This window comes from Plecotus auritus, assembly GCF_963455305.1.
Source record: "Plecotus auritus genome assembly, chromosome: 5".
NCBI lineage: Eukaryota > Metazoa > Chordata > Mammalia > Chiroptera > Vespertilionidae > Plecotus > Plecotus auritus.
This window is the reverse complement of record NC_137776.1, coordinates 107,731,245-107,755,942: the sequence shown is the minus strand read 5'-3', so window position 1 is coordinate 107,755,942 and position 24,698 is coordinate 107,731,245. Positions and strand designations below refer to the sequence as shown.

Genomic DNA, 24,698 nt, shown 5'->3' with positions numbered 1-24,698 from the left:
GCTAATTAGGGCAGACGTCTTCCGGACGTCCATCCTGACAAAGCCACAGCAGCTGCGAGGCCCAGGGCTCACGGCAGATGTGGGCTCAGGCAGCCATGAGCCCCGGCGGCTGTGAGGCCGGCAGTGGCAGCAGCAGCGGGGTGATGGGGGTGGTGCCTTCCCATGATCAGCCCAGTGGCCTCCTGCAGAGGGAGGCCAGACTGCAGCTTAGGCCCGCTCCCCGTTGGACATCCCCTGAGGGCTCCCGGGCTGTGAGAAGGGGCAGTGCGGGCTGAGGGACCCCCCCAAAGTGCAAGAGTTTTCGTGCACCGGGCCTCTAGTAGTAAGATAAGAAAATAAGACCCCACAGCATTCTTGGCTGAAAAGGACCTTCAGCATCTTACTCCTTATCTATTTGGAAGGTGGGATAAACAGTAGAATCAAGTTACTTTTCTTTAAAAGAAATACACTGCATTAAAGTGTGGAGGACACCTGTGGTTTTGCCCACCTGGACTCTCTTCCTTTTTTGGTTTGTGTGGTTGATAGGGCTGGCCCAGCACTCCAGCTCCTGGGGTAGTGAGTATGCTCCCCACCTACCCCCTCCCTTGCTTGGAACATGCCTGGTTGAGAGCTAGGGATATGATCTAAGCCAGGCCAAGGAGAGGATCTCTTCGGTCTCCTGCTGGAGCCTGGGTGCTCTTTTCTGGTGAGTTTGGCAACCGGGAGAGTCACAGTGGCTGGTGGCTATCCACTCCTGAGGGCCGGACCGGGACACAGCACCTACTTCAGCACAGTTTCCGGTGAGAGAGTGAGTACCTGAATCTGGTCATGCATGATGGTACACTTGCTCCTGGCCTTTTTATGTATGAAAATCAATAAATCTTCCCTTTTTTACTTAAGCCATGTGTTTACTTTGTGAAATTCACAAGCAGAAGTGTCCTGATTTCATGCAAACGGTAATGATAAAACATATTTCCCAGAGGTTAATTAGATGCATCATCACTATCTATTCATCTCATCAGATTCTGTGCTAAGGGTTTTACAAATATGGTCTTATTTAGGCACCAGAGGAAAGTCATCATTACTAAAGACGTTTAAACTGAACCTAAGGAAACAGCGCAGAGCGCGGCCTTCCCTCTGGAAGGAGAGAGGCACCGAGGGCAGATGCCCACGAGGAACTGGGCTGTGTGTGAGGGTCACGCGGGACTCTTTCATACTCTGCACACACCCCCATTGTTCAGTGTTTTTAAAAACAGTGATACTTCGGTAAGGAAAGCATAAGTAACAGAATTAAAATCAATGTACTTGAAAACTTACTTCATAGTGTTCATATTCATCAAGTCTGAATGAGTTGAAATTAAAGAAGCCATACTGCATTGCCTAAAATCCAAAGGAAAGCTTTTAAGAACAAAGATGCAAATAAGAAATGATTTCCAATCCAATTTCCTAATATCAGGAGGCACCCTCCAAAAACCATTATCATATTCAGATTATGTTCCACTGAATAGTTTTCTAAAGAGGTGGAATATGTCTTATAAAGGCTCCCAACTAGTTCTAACTAGTTACTAGTACATCAATATTTACTTTAACGAGATTTGATATTTTATCTTCCTTCACAATCATCCTATCTGTGCAGAGCTAAAAAAAAAAATCAATCCTTCCAAGTAATCCCTCTTATTAGATCTACACGACTCAGGCTTCAAAATAATGCACGAACTCAATGGCCCCCAAACAGAAAGGTTAGTTTATCACAAACGAAACCCACACACTTCAAAAATATTTTCACTTTCCAATTCCTCTTGAGTTAAGAGATTAATATTTCCTCTACAGCCCAGAGATCAAACACTAAAATTCAAAATGTCTTTTTTCAATAAAAAAAAAAAAAGTAAGTTTTCCATACTGGGTTGGAGTGGGCAGAGCATGCTAAGTGAAATGAGCAAAGGATCTATACTCTGAGGCAAGGGTGAGCTGGCTGCCTCAGAGAAGTATTCTCTGAGCCAGACAGTATGTAAGCTAGAATTCTTGATCAACAAGGTAATCTTGTTAACTAATGTCACCCCAATAAATGTAATTTAAAAAAATGGAAAACAGCAAAAAACATTGGTGACTTTACAAACAGTTTTCAAAATTTAAAGTACTGAAATATAAATGAAAAAATATGAAAGCTACAATAGGCCTCATTTTATGAAGTGTAGTTATTTAAATGCTAGCTCCAAGATCAAATCCATGATGAATTTTATTTCCTTGAATTCAAAATACTCAATACATGTCATGATACTTGGACTAGAGATGTTCCTAACAGAATGATGCAATAAAATGCAGTTTATAGGAAATTTCTATTATTCTTTGAATTTCATAAGGAGATCCCATTAGAAGTAGCACTAATAGCATTTATAAATGTTTCAGGCACACAATATTCTAAATCAGTCACAAACAAATGCTTAAATTGAAAATCAGAAGCTGTTGACTTCAATAAAATTAAATATAGTATGTAAAGTGCAATCTTTGACTTACAGTTGCTAATTAGATCTGGCTAAAAACAAAAACAAACAAACAAAAAAACTAAGTGGGGCCAGTGTGGCTCAATGGTTGAGTGACGACCCAGAAACAAAGTCACCCATTGGACTCCCAGGTTTCGTGCTCAATCCCCAGTAGGGGGCGTGCAGAAGGCAGCTGATTCATGAAATTTCTCTCTCATCGATGTTCTATCTCTCTATCCCTCTCCCTTCCTCTCTCTCTAAAAATCAATAAAAACATATTTAAAATAAAACTAAGGCAAGAATTAACAAGACAGCTATACACTGTTACAGACCATTTCCCAGGCCCTCAAAGTTTTTTTGCTCTTTTTTGAAAGGTGGTGGAAGATGAGAAAAGGTTGGCCCAGGGTCCTGACCGTGCACCTGCCAACATTAGCAGCTTCCTGGGGTCCATCTGATGGGCTGTAACTCAGTCAGGAGGGATCATGTAGACCTGCCATGCCTCCTCTCTCCTGATAGAGCCCATCACCTGCTGAAACTGAGGCCTGGGGGAGGGGGCCCTCAGTCACCTGCACCCGTCACAGAGTTGCTGGACTCAACCCCAAAAGAACTAAAAGGTATACTAATTAATCTCTGACTTTGTATACTAATTAGTCTTCTCATCTTAATCCACAACATTTCTGTCAAAATTCTCAAAAGCCACCATGTTTCAGCATACAAGAAAGTAAAGCTGGGTTCCTTTTGCCTCTGAAAATACAAGTCCCATAAACACTCGAGAGGTAACTGAAGGCTTACCGATCCATAGGTTACTGACTTAAAGTTCTAGTTGCTTGTACTGTCCTGACATCCAAGAGATACACCCAAGAAAGTGAGGCTTACCACCGGGGTCCGCTGCGCCCCGAACTCCAGGGGATCCTGTTCTTTTGTAATGTGATATGCAGGGAATCCGCTGGTGCCAGAGAAAGCAAGCAGCCTGGTTATAAAACGCAGGCACTACTTTAAAGTAGCTTTTCAGGTGACCTACTTGGTTTTATATGTTAACTAATGGGCTATTAGTATACAAACTAATGGCTATTCAGATCATGTGAATTGGAAATTGACTGCTTGAAGACTCAAAACCAAGTGTATGACACTGTGTTATAAACATGTAAATAGGATTGGTGGGAATCCTATTTATATATCTTATGCAAACACATAAATCCAAGAGAAGTTGGGAATCAGTAAATCTATTGCCATTCTGTTTTTCTCTGAAGTCAAAACACACTCAAAGTCTGGATTTAGAACCCAATTATCTAACTGTCTGATTGTCCACTGTTACTCAAGTGGCTTCTCTACTCATGCAGAGACGCTCTCAGATTCAGAACAAACTTCCCCAAGTGGGGGCCCTTCTCATGTTAGTGGGGAAATGGGTGGAGGCCTTTGGGGGGAAGACCTGTCTTCCCTGGGCGGTGCTCCGTTCTCCAGCACAACGGTGGGGGCGTCTGCAGTCACCTACCTTCTTCACCGCATGAAAACAGTCCAGAAGGGTAATGAAGAAATTGCAGCTCCCATAGGCAGCATCTCTGAAATCCCAAGAGCATTGAAATACGCAGCTCAGTTAATTTTCTGCAGTACATTTACTCAACACAAAGCTGACTAGAATTTAAAACCAAACACCCACTCAAGAGCAAGACTCAGGGGGGAGGAGGGAGAGAAGAATATTTGTTTGGTTTTTAAATAAAAGTCACTGATATAAATTTTACTGCCGTTTCTACCTCCTCCAGTAGATACCGTTTAATAAACAGGGATCAATAACGACCACTTCCTAAATTGTGAGAGATCTCTCTGGATCAGCTTGGGCTTTGATGGTTGAGCTTCAAGAGTTACCCAAAGGGCAAGGTATTTGAATTCTCTCTTCATACCACAAAATACAGTACCAAACTGTTACCAGGAAAGACTGGTTTTTGATTCTGTATATATGTATCTCTGTGTGTGTGCGTGTAAGCACACGTGTACTTGTATATATCTCCATCCAAGTAGGAAAAAGAAGGTAGTATCTGAAATACTAGGTGCAAGCTAAAACGTTTTTCTCCTCTCATTATGCTTTTACAATTTTACACTTTTTAACAATTTAACTGGGTAACTTCTTTCTGATCCTTAAAGAACACAGTACCACTAAAACCCCAGGAATTAGGGCACCAACTACCCTTAGCAGAATCGCTCTGCTCTTGGGAAGTGCTAACATCAGTTTACAGTCAACTCGGCCCAGAGCTGCACCAACACTCAGCAACACTCTCACTACACGGCTCTCACACCAATGAGGATCTTGTCCAGAAAAACAAGGCGCTCCTCCACGGCCACCCGCTTCTCCTTTCTCCTACCCGGAGCCATTACAAAGCATACCTCTGGGGGATTAGTAAGATAAAATCAACTTAGTTATGCTCATCCTAGACATGACAAACCACCGTGCCTCTCGGCATGGCACATCCGGTCCTTCTGTGGAACGGTGGCTACTGGTGCTGGCAAGTGCCTGCCTTAGTTGTAATATTTCTAACCTGAGAAATCAAACTGCACATTTAAACTGTTTAATTCTTGCCACAAACCTTAAGAATGTCGGTGGTCATAGCAGCATTAAGCTAACAGTGAGGAAAAGTAAGGGCGTCCCTCTCAGCTCCCACAGCGTCAGAGTTCCTGGCTGGCCTGGCCCAGGTTACTGAGACTCAGTGTGCATGCTGGCCTTCACGAGGCTTGCGCACATATCTTATACCTGCCACTCTGTGTAAGCTTCAGAGTTTAAAAGCTGCTCTGCTAAAGCTAGAAGTGGCCTGCATTTTACCAACAGCTCATTGACAACATTCAGGAAGGAGAAAAGCAAAATGCCCCGCCGCAGCGATTCTCAGAGTGCTGTCCCTGGGCCAGCAGCATCAGTGCTACGTGAACTGTCAGAAACATCAGGTCTCAGGCTCCCCTGACCTGCTGGGTCAGAAGGTCTAGGGGTGGGGCAGGTGATCGTGATGTACAGCTTAAGGATCACTAACTACAAAATCAACACAAATACTTGTTTCATAGAAATAATTTTTCATGAAATTGGAATGATTTTAGGAAGAGACACTAGTTAAGAAAGTGAAGTAGTTCCTCTAAATCAAAATCAAAATTATCAGTGGAAATAGGATGAACTGTCACATGACATCCTGATGTTTTTAGTCACGTCTCCTCCTCAGCCAGGATGTTATCTTCTTAACCAACTGATAGCTCCTATCCAATCCAGGTAAGGCATGTTGATTCAGTCTTTGCATTCGATGCCTATTTTTGGAGAACCTACTGTGGGCCAAACCTTGCTCTAGTTGATGATCCGGCAAGCTTTCACCTGGGTGGGCTTGGCTATAGTTCTGCCTCACACGTCGCACTGTCTGAATGGCCAACAAGAACCTTTCTTTGTTCACTTGTCTGTTTCATCAACACCTCCGCCCCCACCCAAGCAATCAGGCTTCTTCAAAACAGCAGCATGGCAGCTATGGATCTGGATGCAAGCCTTGGCAGGAAGAGGGGGTTTGGCATTACGATCACTTAACAAATTTGGAAAATCAGGTGCAAATCAATGGAGTATTGCTTAGAAACTGCAAAACAATGTCAAGTACTAGTTTTTAGGAGTAACAGCTCTCACAGGATACAGTATTCATAATAGCCCAACACCTCAAATAACCCAGTACCTACAAAAGGACAATGTAAATAAATTGTGACAAAGTCAGTGAATGGAATGCTATTCCATTACTTTCTATTACGAGAGTAGTAAGAAGAAAAAGAATGAGCTGCAGATACCTGCCACAATATGGACAAATCTCATAGGTAGCGTTTAAAAAGCTAGATCCCAGCTCTCCAAAATGCACACTGTATGACTCCATTCATATAACGTTCAAAGGCTAGGATAAAGAAGTGCTCCCCGGAACACTTTCTCGATGTGCCTGTCACGCAGGGACTAAAAATACAAGCATTTTTTTCTAAAGGAAGCACATGGTTGCCGTTATATTTTGGGTGGAGAAAAAAATGGAGCACTTTCCAGTTTAGAAAATAACATCACCCCTTTCTACCCCTTCCAATAACAGAGTGTTTAAGGTGATGCATGTGCTAGAAAGAAGGGGTGGCACTGGGTTCAGAGTAATTCTTCTACTTTACTAAGTCACTAACATACAGCGTGGAGTGCAACAGGTCACTGTCGTAACAGACTGCAGACTGTCCTCACAAATCTATGTCAAGGAGCAAGTCCATGGCTGGTCCTGCAAAGTCACTGAAGGAGGAGGTGCTGCCTGACATGAGGGCGACGCCTCCTGAAGCTTGTCCACAATGAAGGCAGATTTACCGAATAGAGCCTCCCATTTTAAAAGGAAGACCACACCTTCAAAATTGGGCATTGGAGGTTTATGCAACAATCCTAAACCTACGGATTTATGAGTGGAAGAACAATGCGATATTTGAGATTATCCATACAGCAGGCAACAAGTAAAATTATTTCACACATTCACTACACATTCAGCACCATATAAGTATTTAGATTATATAGTTAAGTCAAATATTTTGGTAAACAGGTAGAAAAACTTTCAGAACTTAATTTGATTTAAAGAAAAAAGTTTTTTTCCAGAGATCTTCAACACAATCATGTAGTAAGTGTGAGAGGAGAATGAAGAAGTCACCCTTCATGCACAGACATCGCTCACCTAGCAGCTCTGAGGCACAGCCATTGGTTTTTCTAGTAGTGATGTCACGTTAGCAGCCTCACTCACAATCTCTGCTGGCTGTGTCCTCAGGAGAAAGGGTTAGTTTTTATCCCAGAAATTAACTAGTGGGAAAATTTATTTAATCCCTCAAGAACCAAACTCCTCAGCAGTAGCTCTGAGTACCCTAAGTCAGGACCCTCATCTGATGGTTCCATCAAGGGGAGTGGTTCTCAGTGAAGCAACCCGCACCACACACCAGGGACATGGGGCAACGCCTGTGCACCTTTTAACTTTGACAATTGTTGTGGGGGTGGAGGTGTCACTGGCATCTAGTGGGCAGAAGCCAGGGTGCTGCTGAACACCCTACAATACACAGGGCAGCCCCACAACAAAATACCAGTCGTGTACCTACTGAGTAAGCTCTTCCACGGGTTACCTGCCCTCGTCCTAGAAAGACTATTTACCAGGTCCGCCTTTTTCCGAAACCCCTGCACCCAGGTATTTCTGGCACCTGATTAAATGAATCTACCATGTCATCTTACATTTACCTGAAAGGAATGTAGGATGTATCGCCGAACATTAATATTGAATATGCTTCTTCTGGAGTTCTCCCCAAATATATAACCTACATTTGAAAAGAAGAAAAGGGCGATTTACTTCTAAACGAAGATGCAGTGCTGTCGCTGCCAAGCTCCGTTCCATTTCTAGCCTGGCTCCCCGGCCTTCCCAAGGACCCCTGCCACCCAGCCCTGCCAGTGAATCCCTCTTTTGTTTAAATCTGCCACAGCTTGTTGCTGTTGTTGCAATAAGAGCCGTGACCAACAGGTTTCCGAAAGAGCTGTCTGCGGCAGGAAGTACAACAATTTAAAAGCAGATTTTCTAACCCCGGCCGGTGTGGCTCCGCTGGCTGGGCATCCTCCCGAGTGCTGAAAGGTTGCCGGTTCAATTCCCAGGCAGAACACATGCCTGGGTAGCAGGCTGAAGCCCCAGTAGGGGGAGTGCAGGAGGCAGCCAGCTGATGCTCCGCTCTCACATGGGTGATGTTTCTCCCCCTCCCTTTCTCTCTCCCTAAAAATAAATTAAAAACAAACAAACAAAAACCTACAGTGATTTAAATAAATAAATAAAAACAGATTTTCTAGGTCAGAGTTCCTAAACATCCATGAAGTGACAGTAAAGAGGTGTGTGGGGAATGGGGTTGGGGGTGGACTGGGACGGGGATGGGTGGAAAGGGGCACAAAAGTAGAACAAAAATTTTGATTCACGCCACCCAGTAGCTGTAACCACTCATCATACTGTACAGATTTCCTGTAAAACTGCAACTGCTTCCTTTATCTTCAGGAGAACGTTTCGCTTCAACTTTCATCTAGAATACTTCAAGTAGAATCTTCAGCATTTGAGATCCATAGCTGGTATTCCTTGAATTTTCCGAAAATGTCTTGTTTTCTGCCCTGGCATTTTTTACTATGTATACAGTGTTATGCAGTTTTTGGTCTGCGGTCCTTTCCCCTCAATAGTTTATAGATGTTATTCCACCGTCTTCTCATTTCTAGTGTTGCAGAGATATTTTACCAGGATCATTCTCCCTTCCTCCTCTCTAGAAACTTAGAGTAGAGCATTTCACTGGCATCCCTCTAAATAAGTCACCCCACCCCCATTAAGTTTGCTAGGACTTCCTGACCCTCATTCTATCTGAAGACACAAGTTTTTTTTAAAAAAAAAATCCTCACCCTATGATATTCTTTTCATTGATTCTAGAGAGGGAGAGAGAGAAACATAGATCTGCCTCCTGCATGCACCCCGAAACCTGAGCATGTACCCCGACAGGAATCAAACCCACAACCCTTCCGCGCATGGGTCCATACTCTAACCAACTGAGCCACAGCGGCCAGGGCTGAAGGCATAAGTCCTTCTCCAACTCAGAACCTTCCTGCAGGGCAGAGCATTTTCAGTTCCTGTATGGAGGGCGGAGGAGGCTGTAAGCATTATATTTGCACATATATCACCAATATCAGATTCCATTCTAAAGCTTATTGTAGCTTTACATAAAACACTTTAAATTCTTTGTAGCAAAAAGAAGTTACTGAAAAGGTTACAAAAGTTTTATCTCCATTATTTATTATACACTAAGAGCCCAGCACGTGATTCGAAATTCGCACGGCACCGCCCACCCTCGAGTCTTCAGTCCGGCCCTGCCTCCCTCTCTGGTCCTTGAAGCAGCCGTGGCCACTGCGGATCAGGCCCTCCCCCAGTGCAGGTGCGCAGAGGCCCGTCACCCCGCCACCGACGCTGCATTCGCAACCTCCACCTGTCCAGTCGACCTATTACGGTGTCCCGGTTAATTAGCGTATTTCTCTACTATATGTATATAGATGAATTGTTCCCACAGTAAATGGTGAGCATTCTGAAGTGCGGATCCATATCTTATGTTTCATTGTAACTCTTGGTTAGTCCACTATACATGGACTCTGATTCACCGAACTTAAATCAATATAAAGGAAATTTTAAAATAATTGATAAAAAGCTGATATAAATATATCATTGGACTAAGAGAAATTATAAAAATCCAAGATCCAGCAAGGATCTTTGAAACTAAGAGGACATGTCCCCTTAGCTTCCAGATAACATTTTATCAATTTTCAGTTTTAAGACTCATAAATGGAAAATTTCTCCAATGTATAGCCTGTTTCTCAATATGATTTATTTCATCCCATTTACTCTAAAAAGAATACAAAACTATAATTAACTATACAGAATTTCTAACATTTATCTACAGCAGTGTACGAACCCACAGGAGATATTACAAATAACTCAATTCCAAGAACTGCTTTTTATCTAGTATCAAATAAATTTTCAAGTATACTATTACTGACTCATACAAGATTATAATTTATCATGAATTAACCACAAGATCTAATCTCATTCAACATATTATATTTGTTTATATATTACTTACTCCACACTTACATCTTTTAAGCATCAACCTAGCAATTAACTTTCTAATTTATTACTATTTGGGAAAACAGTATAACAATTATTTTTTAAAATATATTTTTACCGATTTCAGAGAGGAAGGAAGAGGGAGAGAGAGATAGAAACACCAATGATGAGAGAGAATCATTGATCAGCTGCCTCCTGCACACCCTACATTGGGGATTGAACCCGCAACCCAGGCATGTGCCCTGACCAGGAATCAAACCGTGACCTCTTGATTCATAGGTTGACATTCAACCACTGAGCCATGCCAGCTGGGCACAAATCTTTTAATAAAAAAATTTTTATCCAGCCCCTACTCCCATTTCCTCATTTTCTTCTAGTCTCCAACACGCTTCCTTTCTCTTCTAAGACTTATAGATAACATCAGTCTTTTCTTCATTCTACTTGGACTTCCTAGCAGACTCCTTCCAAATAAACCACCCTTAAACAAAAAAAAACCAACACAACAAAACAAATAAAAGGATACCTTGAGGCCGTGAGAATAGGATTTGACTCAGGTGTGTGTGTGTGTGTGTGTGTGTGTGTGTGTATACTGGTACATATACATAATTTAAATAAATTAGTTCAATGAAATCCAGAGACCTCTTTCCGATTTTCTAATAAGACCTCTCAAATTACAGAAAGTTTTCCTTAAGCACCAGATTAATGATAATTCCTCCTGCTTAAGAATGCACTTCTTTGGTTTCGCTCTTTACTAACACTGCAATAGCATTATTTCCTTCTAACTTCCAAAACAAAAATAGTTTCTAATACATTAAATAATTGTGGGTTAGCCTTGGAACACAAGTTCAACTCAAAAAAGACAATAATATAACAATTTTTTCTATGAGGAAACAAAATCTAATTCCTAGTGATGAACTTTAAAAAATGTAGCTTTTAAATCCAGTTGGGACAAATACAACCAAAGAAAATGAATAAGAATGAGAAAGAGAAGGAAAAAAAAACTAACAAAATTCAGCTGAGGAATGCCTGTATATGAATAGTCTACTTACATAATGCTATGGTAAGAATGTTGTTGTGCCCCCGCCAATTCATATGTTGAAATTCTAAGTATTAGTACACGAGGCCTTTGGGAGGTACTTAGCCATTAAGTGAGCAGCCCTCATAGATGGGACTGGTGCTTACAAAAGAGGCTCCAGAGAGACTCTCACCTCTCCCACAGGTGAGAGCCCTCAGCAGAGCACTTGTCACCCTGATCTGACTCCCAGCCTCCAGAGTGAGGAGTACATTTCTGTTGTTTCTAAGTGTCCCAGTCTGGGATTTTGTTAATAGCAACTCCAAAGAACTAAGACACAACTATCAAAGAAATATTTGCTAACAATCTATAATTTTAAATTTTACACCCATTCACCTTCTTTCCTAGTCAAAAGGCCTCCCCCAAAGGAAACTATTCTAAATTTGTTACTTAAGAAAAATCCTATAAATGGCTCCTCTATTAACACAAATTCTCAAATCAGTAAACTCTAAATCAATGCAATTCTATGAAACATCACAGTGTTCCTGACAATTTGGAAGCTAAGTGGTGTCTCAAATTCTTCTGGTCTATTTTCATGAGAAGCCACGTATATAGAATGGCCACTCTGATTCCACACTGCTGTCCAAAAATGGAAGAACCAATGATGAACAAGAGGGACATTAAACAACTGTGTAGCCAGCTTCCAAGACAGGCCCCGTAATGCCCATCTCCTGGCATTTCCACTCTCACGGGTCCCACCATAAGTGGGCGCCTCTGTCTAAGCAACTGACGCTGTGGTAACAGCAAAGTGTGCCTTTGGAGCCTAGGTCATAAAAGGCACTGTGGCTTCTGCCTTGCTTCCTAGTGGACCCCTCATTCTAGCCCCAGGTAAAGCAAGCTATCATTCCGTGAGGGCACTCGGCCAGGTCACATGACAAGGACCTGATGGTCTCATCCAACTACCATCAAAAACTTGCAGGCATGTGAATGGGCCATCTTAGCAGTGGGCCCTGCAGCCTGGCAAGCCTTTGGATGACTGCAGCCCAGGGGGATCCAGAAGCAGGCCTACCGCAGGCTCCTTCTGGATACCTCCCCCACAGAAACTGTTTCAGAGAATGTTAGTTATTGTTCCAGTCACTAGGTCATGGGATAATTTGTAATGCAGCAACAGATAATACAGTAGCACAACAAATAATACGGAAGTAATCATTTCAGTTTATTAAAAGTGGGTAAATAAATAAAAATATGTGACAAGTGCAGAGATGTTAAGGTCAGGAAGCCCCCACGGCGTAGGAAGCATCGATAAGGAGTGTATTGTTGCTTGGGTGTCTGTCTGTCTCTCTCTCTCTCAAGAAATCTCTCCAGTTCTGGCCAGTGTTGTTCAGTTAGTTGGAGCATTATCCTGTACACCAGAAGGTGACCAGCTTGCAGGTTGGGTCCCTGGTTGGGGCACATATGGGAAGCAACCAATCAATGTTTCTCTCTCTCTCTCTCAAATCAACTTAAACATTTGAAAAAAAAGAAAAATCTGTCCTAAGGAGCAAAAAGCAATCTCACAAGAATGAAATACTGGGCTGAACAACACCGTACCCATTTCTAGGACTCCCACCACCCCCACTTTCAAATTACCATCTGTCTGCCCCACCCCTGTGAAATTTCTAACCCTGGATTACTTAGTACTTATCTATGTCTCACAACCTGGGAGGGGCCCAATTAGCAGTGGCTGAAACAAAAGGATCACAACCTGACAATCTCAAATAATAAAAACACGATTAAAAACTAAACGCAATTATTTAGACACAGGCTTATTTCTATTCTCATACAGACATTTTTGAAGCTTAATCTTTGTTACTGAAACATTACAAATCATATCTGACTCAAGAATAACAAAGAGTATTTAAATTCCACAACAAATGTTAAACCAGTAAACTATGTTCCAATAATGTTCATGAGAAATGTCACATAATGTATCTACGTCAATATTTTCCATGTCACAATATTTTCATGTCAGCCAGATGACAGTCTTTCTATGCCATGAACTTGATCTTTTCTAAAAAAAAAAAACAAACAAAAAAAAACCACTTCTCCAGAATGACACAGAATGTTCATGATTCAATGTAAGTTGGAAATAAGCTTAAAGATCCAACTACTGCATAAAAATGGTGAGCAGTGAAGGAAGATATATAATAAACAGCTTTATATGATAAAATAATAAACAAATAAGACAAAATCACTTTCACAGTTTCTGCACAAATACTAGTAAGAAAAAAATCCTAAATTAATTTTTAGAAAAAGTCAGATGGTCTTATTTTTTAACAGTTTTAGTTTTTCAAATTGCTATCCTATCTAATAAAATAGTAATATGCAAATTGACCATCACCCCAACATACAAGATGCCCCCATGTGATCAAAGATGGCTGCCCCCATGTGAACACAAGATGGCCTCCACAAGATGGCCAGCAGGGTAGGGCAGTTAGGGGTGACCGGGCCGGCAGGGGAGGGCAGGTGGGGGCAATCGGGCCAGCAGGGGAGCACTTAGGCGTCGATCAGGCTGGCAGGGGAGTGGTTAGGGGGTAATCAGCCTGGCAGGTAGAAGCAGTTAGGGGCAATCAGGAAGGCAGACAGGCGAGTGGTTGGGAGCCAGTAGTCCTGGATTGTGAGAGGGATGTCCGACTGCCCGTTTAGACCCTGCTAGGATCGGGCCTAAACGGGCAGTTGAACATCCCTCAAGGGGTCCCAGATTGGAGAGGGTGCAGGCTGGGCTGAGGGACACACACACACCCCACCACCCCCACACCCGTGCATGAATTTCGTGCACCGGGCCTCTAGTCCTATATAATAAAAGGCTAATATGCAAATAGACTGAATGGCAGAACGACTGGTCGCTATGCTGCGCACTGACCACCAGGGGGCAGACGCTCAACACAGGAGCTGCTCCTTGGTGGTCAGTGCGCTCCCACAGGGGGAGTGCCGCTCAGCCAGAAGCTGGGCTCACAGCTGGCGAGTGCAGTGGTGGCGGCAGGAACCTCTCCCACCTCTGTGGCAGTTGGACATCCCCTGAGGGGTCCCCGACTGCAAGAGGGCGCAGGCCGAGCTGAAAGACCCCCTGCCCAGTGAATGAATGTCGTGCACACGCACACACACATATACACATATATATAGTACACACGTATATATAGTACGTTTGTATAGCGAGTCCCAATTTAGATAAAGGGAAATTGGATGCCTGGAGTGGCAAACACTTATCTCCCAAGGCCAGGCAGCTCACAGATGTGAGGGAACTGCCTGGAGGAAAAGTACACATGGATATACTATCTAATTGGTGGAGACAATTTTTTAAGACAAAAAAAAATCTTAATTTTAAAAAATGAAATCTCCTAATTTTTAAACATTGGAAAAAACAAACCACTATTTAGAAACACTCCGAGTTACATAAAGCTGGCAGGCTACTACTTTCCGGCCTTGGTGTTGACTGCTCACTCTAGATCACACTGCTTGTTACTGATGGAAGAGGGCCTACTGCTCAGGCCTTATTTATAGACAAGAAACCATGCTATCTAAAACAAGTACAGAAACAAGAATGGCATCCAAACTCCAGAGCTTAACACATCTGCAACCAAATATCACATATGGTCAGAGAGCCATTTCTCCTCACTCTTCCCCAAGGTTAACACCACCAGCAAGTGCCACATGCAGCTGAAATGTCAGGCAGGCTCACTAGGGTGAAGGGGAAGTTGTGATGAATGTGACGACTGCAGCCAGGTGCCTCCACCACAGGGCCTTCGCTCGGGCAGAGCCCGAGGGATGCTGCCCCCTCTCTGGGGCTCCAAGGCACCTCACCTCAGACTCCCTGGAGTCTGGTTCTTTTACAGCTGCCTGGTTGCTGTTCAACCCAGCCATTCACAGACACTCAGGGAGGGTTTTGACCGGGATGGGTGTTTACAAAGACTCTGGCTGTCCACCTGGTTCTGTCCTCCAGTCTCTGTTGCCCACTCTCGACTGCTGTTTGCTAAACTGGATTCTTACCCACTGTTTCCAGATCCTCTCCCCTCTGTTCCCCTTGTTTAACTCAAGTGATCCCTGTATCCACCAGCCACCTTAACTAGCACTGACTAATCCAGGTCCAAAGTAATTGAATCATTATGAAAAAGTGGACCACAGATTCAAAAGATCATCAATAAGGCCCTGGCCAAGTGGCTCAGTTGGTTGAAGCGGAGTCCTATACACCAAAAGGTTGAGGGTTCAATTCCCGGTTGGGGTGCATATACAGGGGTGGGCAAACTTTTTGACTCGAGGGCCACAATAGGTTCTTAAACTGGACCGGAGGGCCAGAACAAAAGCATGGATGGAGTGTTTGTGTGAACTAATATAAATTCAAAGTAAAGGAGCGGAGGGGAGAGCAAGAGAACCCGATAGAATAGACGGATCCGGCCCGCGGGCCGTAGTTTGCCCACGGCTGATATAGAAGGTAGCCGATCAATGTTTCTCTACGTCCCTTTTGCTTCCTCTCTCTCTAAAAACATATTTAATAATAATAATATAAACACTTTACTAAAGTAACCTAGGAACTATTAGATAAAAGCAAATTTGAAAACAACAGTTTGCTTGTCTTTTAAACTCAGAATGCTTTAACCACAGAAAATGTTAGAAGTGATAGTTAATTTCCAGGCTAGCCAACAAAAGTACATTTAACCTATGGAAGAACTAAATACTTATTATCTGCAGGAAAATACAACTGTTGGGACAGTAAGATGGAACCAAGGTAACAACCAGTAATATAAAATGTTAACTTTCTTTCTTCTTTTTTTTTACAGAAATCTGATTTAAGACAGAACAAAGGGGGAAAAAAGGATATTTATTGAATGCTTAATTTGTACAATATACTCTGCCTAAAATAAAATTAGGGCCAGCTAGAGTGACTTAGTTGGCTGAGCAATGTCCTGTGCACCAAAAGTTTGCCAGTTCCATTCCTGGACAGGGCACATACCTGAATTGCAGGTTAAAACCCTGGTTGGGACACCAACGAAAGGAAACCAATCGATGTTTCTCTCTCACATGAATGTCTCTGTTTCTTTCTCTCCCCCTCCCTCCCTCCCTTTCTCTAACCCTGTCCTTGGGTGAGGAATCCTATATAATAGAGGTAATATGCAAATTGACCCTCACAAGATGGCTGCCTATGATCAGGCCGGCAGGGGGGTTAGTGAGGGATGACCAAACGACTGAACAGCAGGCTGTGTGGGGCGACCAGGCCGGCGGGGGGGGGGGGGGGGGTTCAGAGGGGGCAGTGAGGGGTGACCAGGCCAGCGGGGGGTGGGGGGGGGGCAGTTAGGGGTACCAGGTCAGAAGATGGGGGCAGTTGGGTGACCAGGCTGGCAAGGGAGGACAGTGTGACCAGGCTGGCGGGGGAGGACAGTTGGGGGTGACCTGGCCAGTAGGGGGGGGAAGTGAGGGGCCATCAGGCCGGTGGGGTAGGGGGCAGTTAGGGGTGACCAGGCAGGCAGGCAGGTGAGCGATTAGGAGCCAGTGGTCCAGGACTGTGAGAGGGATGTCCGACTGCCGGTTTAGACCCGAGCCCGGGGAGTCGGACATCCCCCAAGGGGTCCCAGATTGGAGAGGGTGCAGGCTGGGCTGAGGGGACCCCCCGCAAGTGCATGAATTTCATGCACCGGGCCTCTAGTAAACAAACAAACAAACAAATAAATAAACAAAATTAACAATAGTGGCTTTGTAATATAGTTTGATATCTGGTATTGTGATGTCACCTACCTTGTTCTTTCTCAGGATTGCTGCAGCTATTCGGGGGTTGTTGTGTTTTTTGTTTTTTTTTTTAATCTCATATGAATTTTTGGAGATTTTATTCTAGGTCTGTGAAATATGCCATTGTAATTTTAATGGGGATTGCATTGAATCTATAGATTGCTTTGGGTTGTATGGACATTTTAATGATGTTCATTCTACCATTCCATGAACACGGTATATTCTTCCATTTGTTTACGTCTTCCTCTACCTCTTCTACATCCTGTAGTTTTCCGAGTATAGGTCTTTTACCTCCTTAGTTTAAGTTTGTTCCTACGTATCTTAATCTTTTTGTTGCAATGGTAAATGGGATTGTTTATTTAGTTGCTCTTTCTGTGAGTTCATTATTGATCGTGTATAAAAAAGCCATAGATTTCTGGGTGTTAATTTTGTATCCTGCTACATTGCCTAATTCATTTATTAAGTCTAGTAGTTTTTTGATGAAGTCTTTGGGGTTTTCTATGTACAATATCATGTCATCTGTGAATAAGGACAGTTTTACTTCTTCTTTTCCAATTTGGATGCCTTTTATTTCTTCTTCTTGTCTGATCGCTATGGCTAGCACTTCTAGGAGTGGTGAAAGTGGGCATCCCTGTCTTGTTCCTGTTCTTAGGGGAAATGGGTTTAGTTTTTGCCCATTGAGTATGATGTTGGTGTAGGTTTGTCATCTAAGGCTTTTATTATGTTGAGGTATGATCCCTCTATTCCCATTTTGCTGAGAGTTTTTATTGGATTTTGTCAAATGCTTTTTCTGCATCAGTTGATATACAATAAATAAAATTAAAAGTCAGTTCAGCCAAAACCGGTTTGGCTCAGTGGATAGAGCGTCGGCCTTCGGACTCAAGGGTCCCGGGTTCGATTCCGGTCAAGGGCATGTACCTTGGTTGCGGGCACATCCCCAGTGGGAGGTGTGCAGGAGGCAGCTGATTGATGTTTCTCTCTCATCGATGTTTCTAGCTCTCTATCCCTCTCCCTTCCTTTCTGTAAAATATCAATAAAATATATTAAAAAAAAAAAAAGTCAGTTCAGAAGTCAGCTCAGTCTGAACCTAAACCTCCTATGCTTCATCCACTATACAGTGGCCTCTTCAAAATAGTTTTTATACAACTAGAAATTAATGTTTATATCTACTAGTAAAATAGCGCACCATCTCCATTTAAAGAACACATAAAAATTTTAAAATAAGAGAAAAATAGTTACAATTATTTCTAAAATGAATTTTTGTACATTGTAACTGTGCTAAAGAACCCCTTCTGGCCCTGGCTGGTTTGGCTCAGTGGATAGGGCATCGGCCTGCACAGACTGAAAGGTCTCAGGTTCGATTCCGGCCAAGGGCATGTACCTCAGTTGCAGGCTTAATCCCCAGCCACAGTCAGGGCACATGCAGAAGGCAACCAAATCGATGGGTCTCTCTCATATCGATATTTCTCTCTGTCTCTCCCCCACTCTTCCACTCTCTCTAAAAATCAATGGAAAAATATCCTCAGGTGAGGATTAACCAGAAAAAAAAGAACCTCTTTTGTTCCCTAAATATTAATAAATGTAACAGTTAATGTGATTGATATGCTTCATTTAAAACATTTTTAAATTAAAGCCTTGTTGTAAGTTCAGCTATTTCAATTCTTGAGTTTAATGTGTGCTATAAGTAAAAATAGATAGTTGACAATAAATGATATATAAATAAAAATGCAGGAATGATTACACTCATTTTTCTAATCCCACTCACAAATGATGTGCATTTGGTTAGTGAATTTTCAATTTCCCAAGTGTTCACAGATGTTCTTAAAAACTAATGGGAAAAGTGCTTGCACATTTTAAAAATGTTTACCAAATGAGTTCAAAACTCCTAATACTTTGTTTAGATGATTTCAAAGCAGGCTGTAGCCTAGCGGTGCAGATCAGTGTAGTGTCGTCCCATGCACCAGGAGGTCCCAGGTTCAATTCCCAGTCAGGACACATGCCCAGGTGGTGGGCTCGATTCTCAACAGGGGGCAGCTGGTCGATGTTTCCTTCTCTCTCTCTCTCTCTCTCTGAAATAAAAACATAATTAAAAAAAACCACTACATTCCTTAAAAAAAAAAATAAAGCAGGATGTAAAATTTTGTTTTATGGTTATTAATACAGCACTTTACTTTGAAAACTGGTAATTAAAGGAAAATTACCATTCATTCTGTCTTTTCAGTAGAAACTTTGGTTACAGGGTAACCAAAGAGCCCCAACTGGATGAGGGAAAGCTAAGTTCCCATAAAAGAAAGCCCTGCCCTGGCAGGAGCGTTGTACAGTACATCAAAAGGCTGTGGGTTCGATTCCTGGTCAGGACACACACCTGTTTCGGGTTAGATACCCAGTTAGGGCGAATACGGGAGGCAATGGATTGACTTTTTTCTCTCTCCCTGCCCCTTCCTCTCTCTCTAAAAAAATCACTCCTTGGGAGAGGATTAAAAAAAGAAAAAAGAAAAAGATAACCAACTAATAAATGAAGGATGAATGAAATAATTCAAAAACCGTTATCCTGTGAAACCCTAATAAAATTACTGATTCAGGCAAGTATTATCAATTATTATTTAAGGGTCCTCAAACTTTTTAAACAGGGGGCCAGTTCACTGTCCCTCAGACCGTTGGAGGGCCGGACTATAGTTTAAAAAAAAACTATGAACAAATTCCTATGTGCACTGCGGGCCCGGGACGAATCGGCTGCTAAGCGGGACAGGCAGCGGCACCCGGCGGGCCGGATAAATGTCCTCGGCGGGCTGCATGTGGCCTGCGGGCCGTAGTTTGAGGACCCCTGAATTGGATGTATGGATGATGGGGAACCAAACATATGACTACAGGCAAATCCAAAATAATATCACACAGAATACTTTTAAGCCCTAAGGAGAAAACCATACACTGAAGGGATTTGATGGTTAGCATCTAATCCAGTGGTCATTTTTACCATCACTAATGGTAAGTGAGGTATTTTATGTTTTCTGATGTAATGCAACATATACTACCTAATGCATAAGCCTAGAGATACAACTTCTAGTTCACAAAAAATACAGAGAACAAAGAAACAAGTTTTAAAATATCACAAAGAAAAAAGAAGAGAAATTCAAAAGGTGGGACATTCTACAAGATAAAATGACTGGTTCCTTCAATAAATCGGCCTTAGCAAACGGGGCCATGTGTGAGAGCTTAGGAGTACAACCACCATGTCAACCTGGATCAGGGATTGGCTTGAATGTTTTGGATTCACAGGGGAAACACAAATATAATTTGGGTATAAAGATGGCAAAACATGTACTAAAACAGAAGAACAGATCACTCACTGGAAAAAGCAGGTGATAAAACTATACTAGTGGACACAAAGCACAGTATACACACATACATATGCACATGTCCTACTTTATAAATAGAAAAGAGGTGTTTCTTTCTCAAGTAAAATGTCCCAAGCATACACATATGGGTTTTGTACATGACATAATTTCTTTTTTTTTTTTTTACAACAAAATGACAAAGTTTCAAACTTTCATTTGTGAAATATTTTCTTAATCATGAATGTTTTGAAAAGAACTTACTTTTCCACTGAAAATTTCATATCTGAAAAGACAGGTTAAGTACCACCACCCCAACATCTAGCTCAGTTAGCAGTCACTGACTTAACACAATAGTCTTATCAGAAACTTACTATTTTGTAAAATGATATGGTTCACTCATCTTTTTTGTAAAAGAAAATTTCACTTATCCTTTATGCTCTTCAGCTCTTTTACAGTGTGATTCAAAAGATTTTTAGTTTCTCGCTAATTTGTTACCAAAGATTCTACTATTTGGGGTAGTTGATAAATCCATTCACGAGGCCACATAAAGTGCGGTACCTGGAAATACACGGAAGACAAATGAACAGCCAGGCTGCTCTTCTCACTTCTTATACCACTGATGGCGCCTGGCCATGCAGCAAACGCCCCGGCGAGCATGGCATGTCAATCCTATTTTAGTGTTTGCATGTAAAGCCCAATCTCTTGTGCTTAAGGATAAAATAAATAGAAGTGTTGGTGCTTCATTCTCACACCCCCTCCATACCCCGATAGGGCCTTTCGAATCAGGAGGATGAAGGGAGCATCATTCCTTTGGGAGGCCCGGAGTGTAAAAGGGCAGAATCAGTCAGTCCTACTTGGAATTGACTTCTCAACAGTTCTCCAGATTTTTTGCCTGTTTTAACATTATCCACCCCCCAGCCCCCAGGCAATCACTAAAAAGCCTTACTGACTCCAAAATTCCTCAACAACTCCTGAAAAAGTTGTCAAGGCTGAAGATCAATTTTTAGGAGAATTCTCATCATCTTACTACAAATTTCTAGTCAGTGGATTCAACAAGATCAAAACCTTCATGTACTTACTCTGATGTCAATCTTGTGAGGTATTCACATTATATCTGGACACTCCTTTGCTACTATTTCCTTTTCCTAATGCTCTTCTCCTGTTTCCCCACCTAGCATCATTACAGTTCCATGCTCCCACGTCTGCCAGCCCTTCATGGCTGCAACGACTCTTGCTACAGCCAAGATTTGTAATCCTCCTGCCAAGCTGGTTTCTAGCTGAGCCCAGGAATGAACTTAAGTGGGTGCCCAAATGGCTTACCTGGCACTTTCCTAACCAATCAAATCAGTGCTAACCTGAGAGCATAAAGTCCTGAAAAGATTTGTAAACCAAAAATATATTAAGTCCTCCCCCCAAATTAACTTTGCCTGCTATGAAAAAGAAACAACAGGCCCAAAATGGAGCCAGAGTTGCTAAGCTGCACTAAGACTTCATACCTAACTTAACTGCAGTTTCGGCCATCCCAGGAATGGAATTCTAAACCAATCCGTCTGAATTTCCAGGTCAGCACTAATGAAGGAATCTGCCTCAAAAGACCTTGCTAAAATAATCCACTGACGGACCCTCCTTCTCGTTGTTTACAGCTCCCGGGGCACCTTTCCATTTGCCAGATGGGATGCTGCCCACTGCATGCATTGTTAATAAAGCCAATTAGATATTGAGTGTCACTGGGCTGAATTTATATTTAACAATATCAAAATACAAACCTATATGAAGTCAAAAGGCCAACACCAAACTGCAAACAAATATGCCAACAAATTTTCAATGAATATTCCAAGGAGTTACTGTTTTTAATGAGCAGTAAAAACAACAAAATTTAAAAAGAGAAATGTCTTATAAAATGATCAAGTGTTTTGATTTCGCTTTTCTGACAACCCTTGGTTCCCACCACGCCCACAGCTACCCTCTCAGGGCTTCTTCACACTGAGGTCACCAGGTTTGATTCCCCAGGAACTCCCATCTTGGGGACATCCCATAGAACCTGAGACAAACTGCTGCCTAAAAACAGCGCAGGCAGAGCTCTGCAGTTCTGCTCCGGAGCACGCTCCCTGCCGCCAGCTTCGGCCAGTGGTTTCCTCCTGGGCAGTGCAAGACAGGACCACTTCTCCAGGGTTCCCTGTAATCTGTTATAAACCCCAAGAACTCTGGCTGTCTCCCCTTTTCTGTAAAGCTGTCATAATTTATTCGAATCCTGGGGTTTCTCCCCAGTGACTCGCCAAGTAATGGGAGCAAACGCCCTCATTAAACAGCCACCTCTCCATCCTCTCTTTTTCTTGGGACCTCGCGTAGGCTCTTTCCCCCTAAAGGTTTTTACAGCCAAGCACAACAGCCGAAAAGATGGAAAAACAAACACACAACGTCACATCTGGGTGAGCTTAAGAAATCAAACTCTGCTAGGCACATTCTACAACCTGTGTTTCACAAATGCAAAGATGATAATAGGACTTAGTTATCTCAGAATTATTTCTCAACCACTTTTGTGGGCACAAATAGGAAAACAACCCCCAAAAGGACTTAAGAATTGTTGTGAATTAGTTTCGACATAGAAAAAGAAATTATTCAAATTTGAGGTGAAATTTTAACTAGTACCACCAACTTTTGGTCTAATCAATGTAAATTCCCAATTATAAAACTATACATAAGAAAAGATATGTATTTTAAAAGGGAGGCAGCATGACAGAATCAAGTAACAAGCTGAGGGAAGAAAGAACAATCTCAGGAACAAAAGCAATCCCTTTGTTTTTTAAATCGAGGATAGTAATTACTTCAACTTGGGTGGGTGGAGGTGGCAGAAACATCCACCTATGCTTCTCCCCTGAATGGAAGAGCTGCTTCCCTTCTGCTAAAAGATGAGGCCCTGTTCCCTGGGTGGGTGGTGGTGGGGGGGAATGAGAGGGGGTGTTCAGGGAAGGCTCAGCTGGCCGGAAAAACTATTGCTTAGGGTCCTGCAGATGAATCTAGGCGCTAGAGAAAAACTGACTCAAAAAAAACAAGCCCACAAATATCTCCCATGATATTTACAAATCAATGAAATTCATAACTCCTGTGTAAATATCCACACTTCCACTGGCCCAACAGACAACCACTCAATGCCATGTGTAAGCTAGGGAGTATGTTACCCATTTCCTACAGCACTGACACACCACATCCTCCTGCTAGACCTTCTGATGAGGATGAAGATAATCTTAGAATCACACCTTAGTAAGGAAAAACTGTATTCAAACTATAAAGCACTCTTACCTCATTTGGTGTATTTTGATTTTTTTAAAAAATATTTTTTTATTGATTTCAGAGAGAAAGGGAGAGGGAAAGAGAGATAGAAACACCAATGATGAGAAAGAATCATTGACTGGCTGCCTCTTGCACGCCACACACGGGGATTGAATTGAGCCCACAACCTGGGCATGTGCCCTGACCGGGAATCAGACCGTGACCTCCTGGTTCAATAGGGCAACACTCAACCAGTGAGCCACACCGGCTAGGCTGGAGGGCATTATTTTCTAACCTTAAGTGCCATAACAGATAAAGGTTTTCATACTAGCTGGTCAATTTTTTAAACAGACTTTTTAAAAGCAGCTTTAGGTGCACAGCAAAATGAGCACAAAGGACAGAGGTCTTCCCCATGCCCCTGTCCCTGCATGTGGACAGCCTCCTCAACTGGTCAATTTTTAAAAAGCAAAACATATTTCTCTGGGAAGAAAATCAAAACATCTTAGAAAAAATAATTTCGCACTTCCAACAGCAAACGTGAGGCACCACTGTTGAATGCATTTTCACTGACACAGGAGGAAAGGAGGTAGACACTTACCATGTAGCATCCAATAAGGAAAGCAGCATTTGCTTGTTTTTTCTGATCAGAGCCAGTAAAATGAACAATTTTCTTCCTTATCATTGTGATGGACTGCATAAAGATACACAACTGTTAGTGTGTTGTTTCATAACTTCAAGTTTTCTAAAACTTTATTTTGTGATGAAGATAAATTCCAAATCTCAGCATTCATATTAGCAAGACCTTTAAAAATACTAACTTTGATATCCCAAAGTACCGTGTACCTTCCCATAAAAGGCATTCTTGGGTCACTAGAAACGTACAATTAAAGAAGAGGGAAGGAGACAGGAACAGATATAAAGTACAGACTACCTCTGACAGAAAAAATAAGCGAGGGGGAGGGCGGGGCCAACTGTTTGACTTAAAAAAAAAACAAAAAACCTATTCCCAAGACCTTTAAATTAAAATAAAAGGGTATATAAAACCGGGCAAAAGTAATTCTTTCTGTTAGACATCAGTATAGTAAATGGGGGGCAGGGTGGGGGGAGACGGGGGTGAGAGGCGCAGAGATACCCGGAGAGCGTGAGTGGGCTCCTGAGTGGTGTTGTTAGTGCCCTGTCCCTTACCTGATGATCAAGAGGACAGCCCATGTATATTCAGTTTGTGAAAATTCATTGA

General features: G+C 42.4%; 1 protein-coding gene across 13 annotated transcripts in view; it reads right to left on the bottom strand.

Annotated features, from left to right (window-relative positions):
- Positions 1 to 24,698, bottom strand: part of CDC14B (cell division cycle 14B) — a gene marked incomplete at its 5' end in the record, with an annotated part of 139,132 nt that overhangs the window by 29,545 nt on the left and 84,889 nt on the right. For 12 of the 13 annotated variants that reach the window (XM_080670814.1, XM_080670806.1, XM_080670803.1 and 9 more), the window contains 4 exons: positions 1,297 to 1,359; positions 3,952 to 4,018; positions 7,696 to 7,772; positions 24,060 to 24,152. In XM_080670814.1, coding sequence (XP_080526940.1) covers positions 1,297 to 1,359; positions 3,952 to 4,018; positions 7,696 to 7,772; positions 24,060 to 24,152 — 300 coding nt within the window. The remainder of the gene's footprint in view (positions 1 to 1,296; positions 1,360 to 3,951; positions 4,019 to 7,695; positions 7,773 to 24,059; positions 24,153 to 24,698) is intronic. The other variant, XM_080670810.1, reaches the window with a different exon arrangement.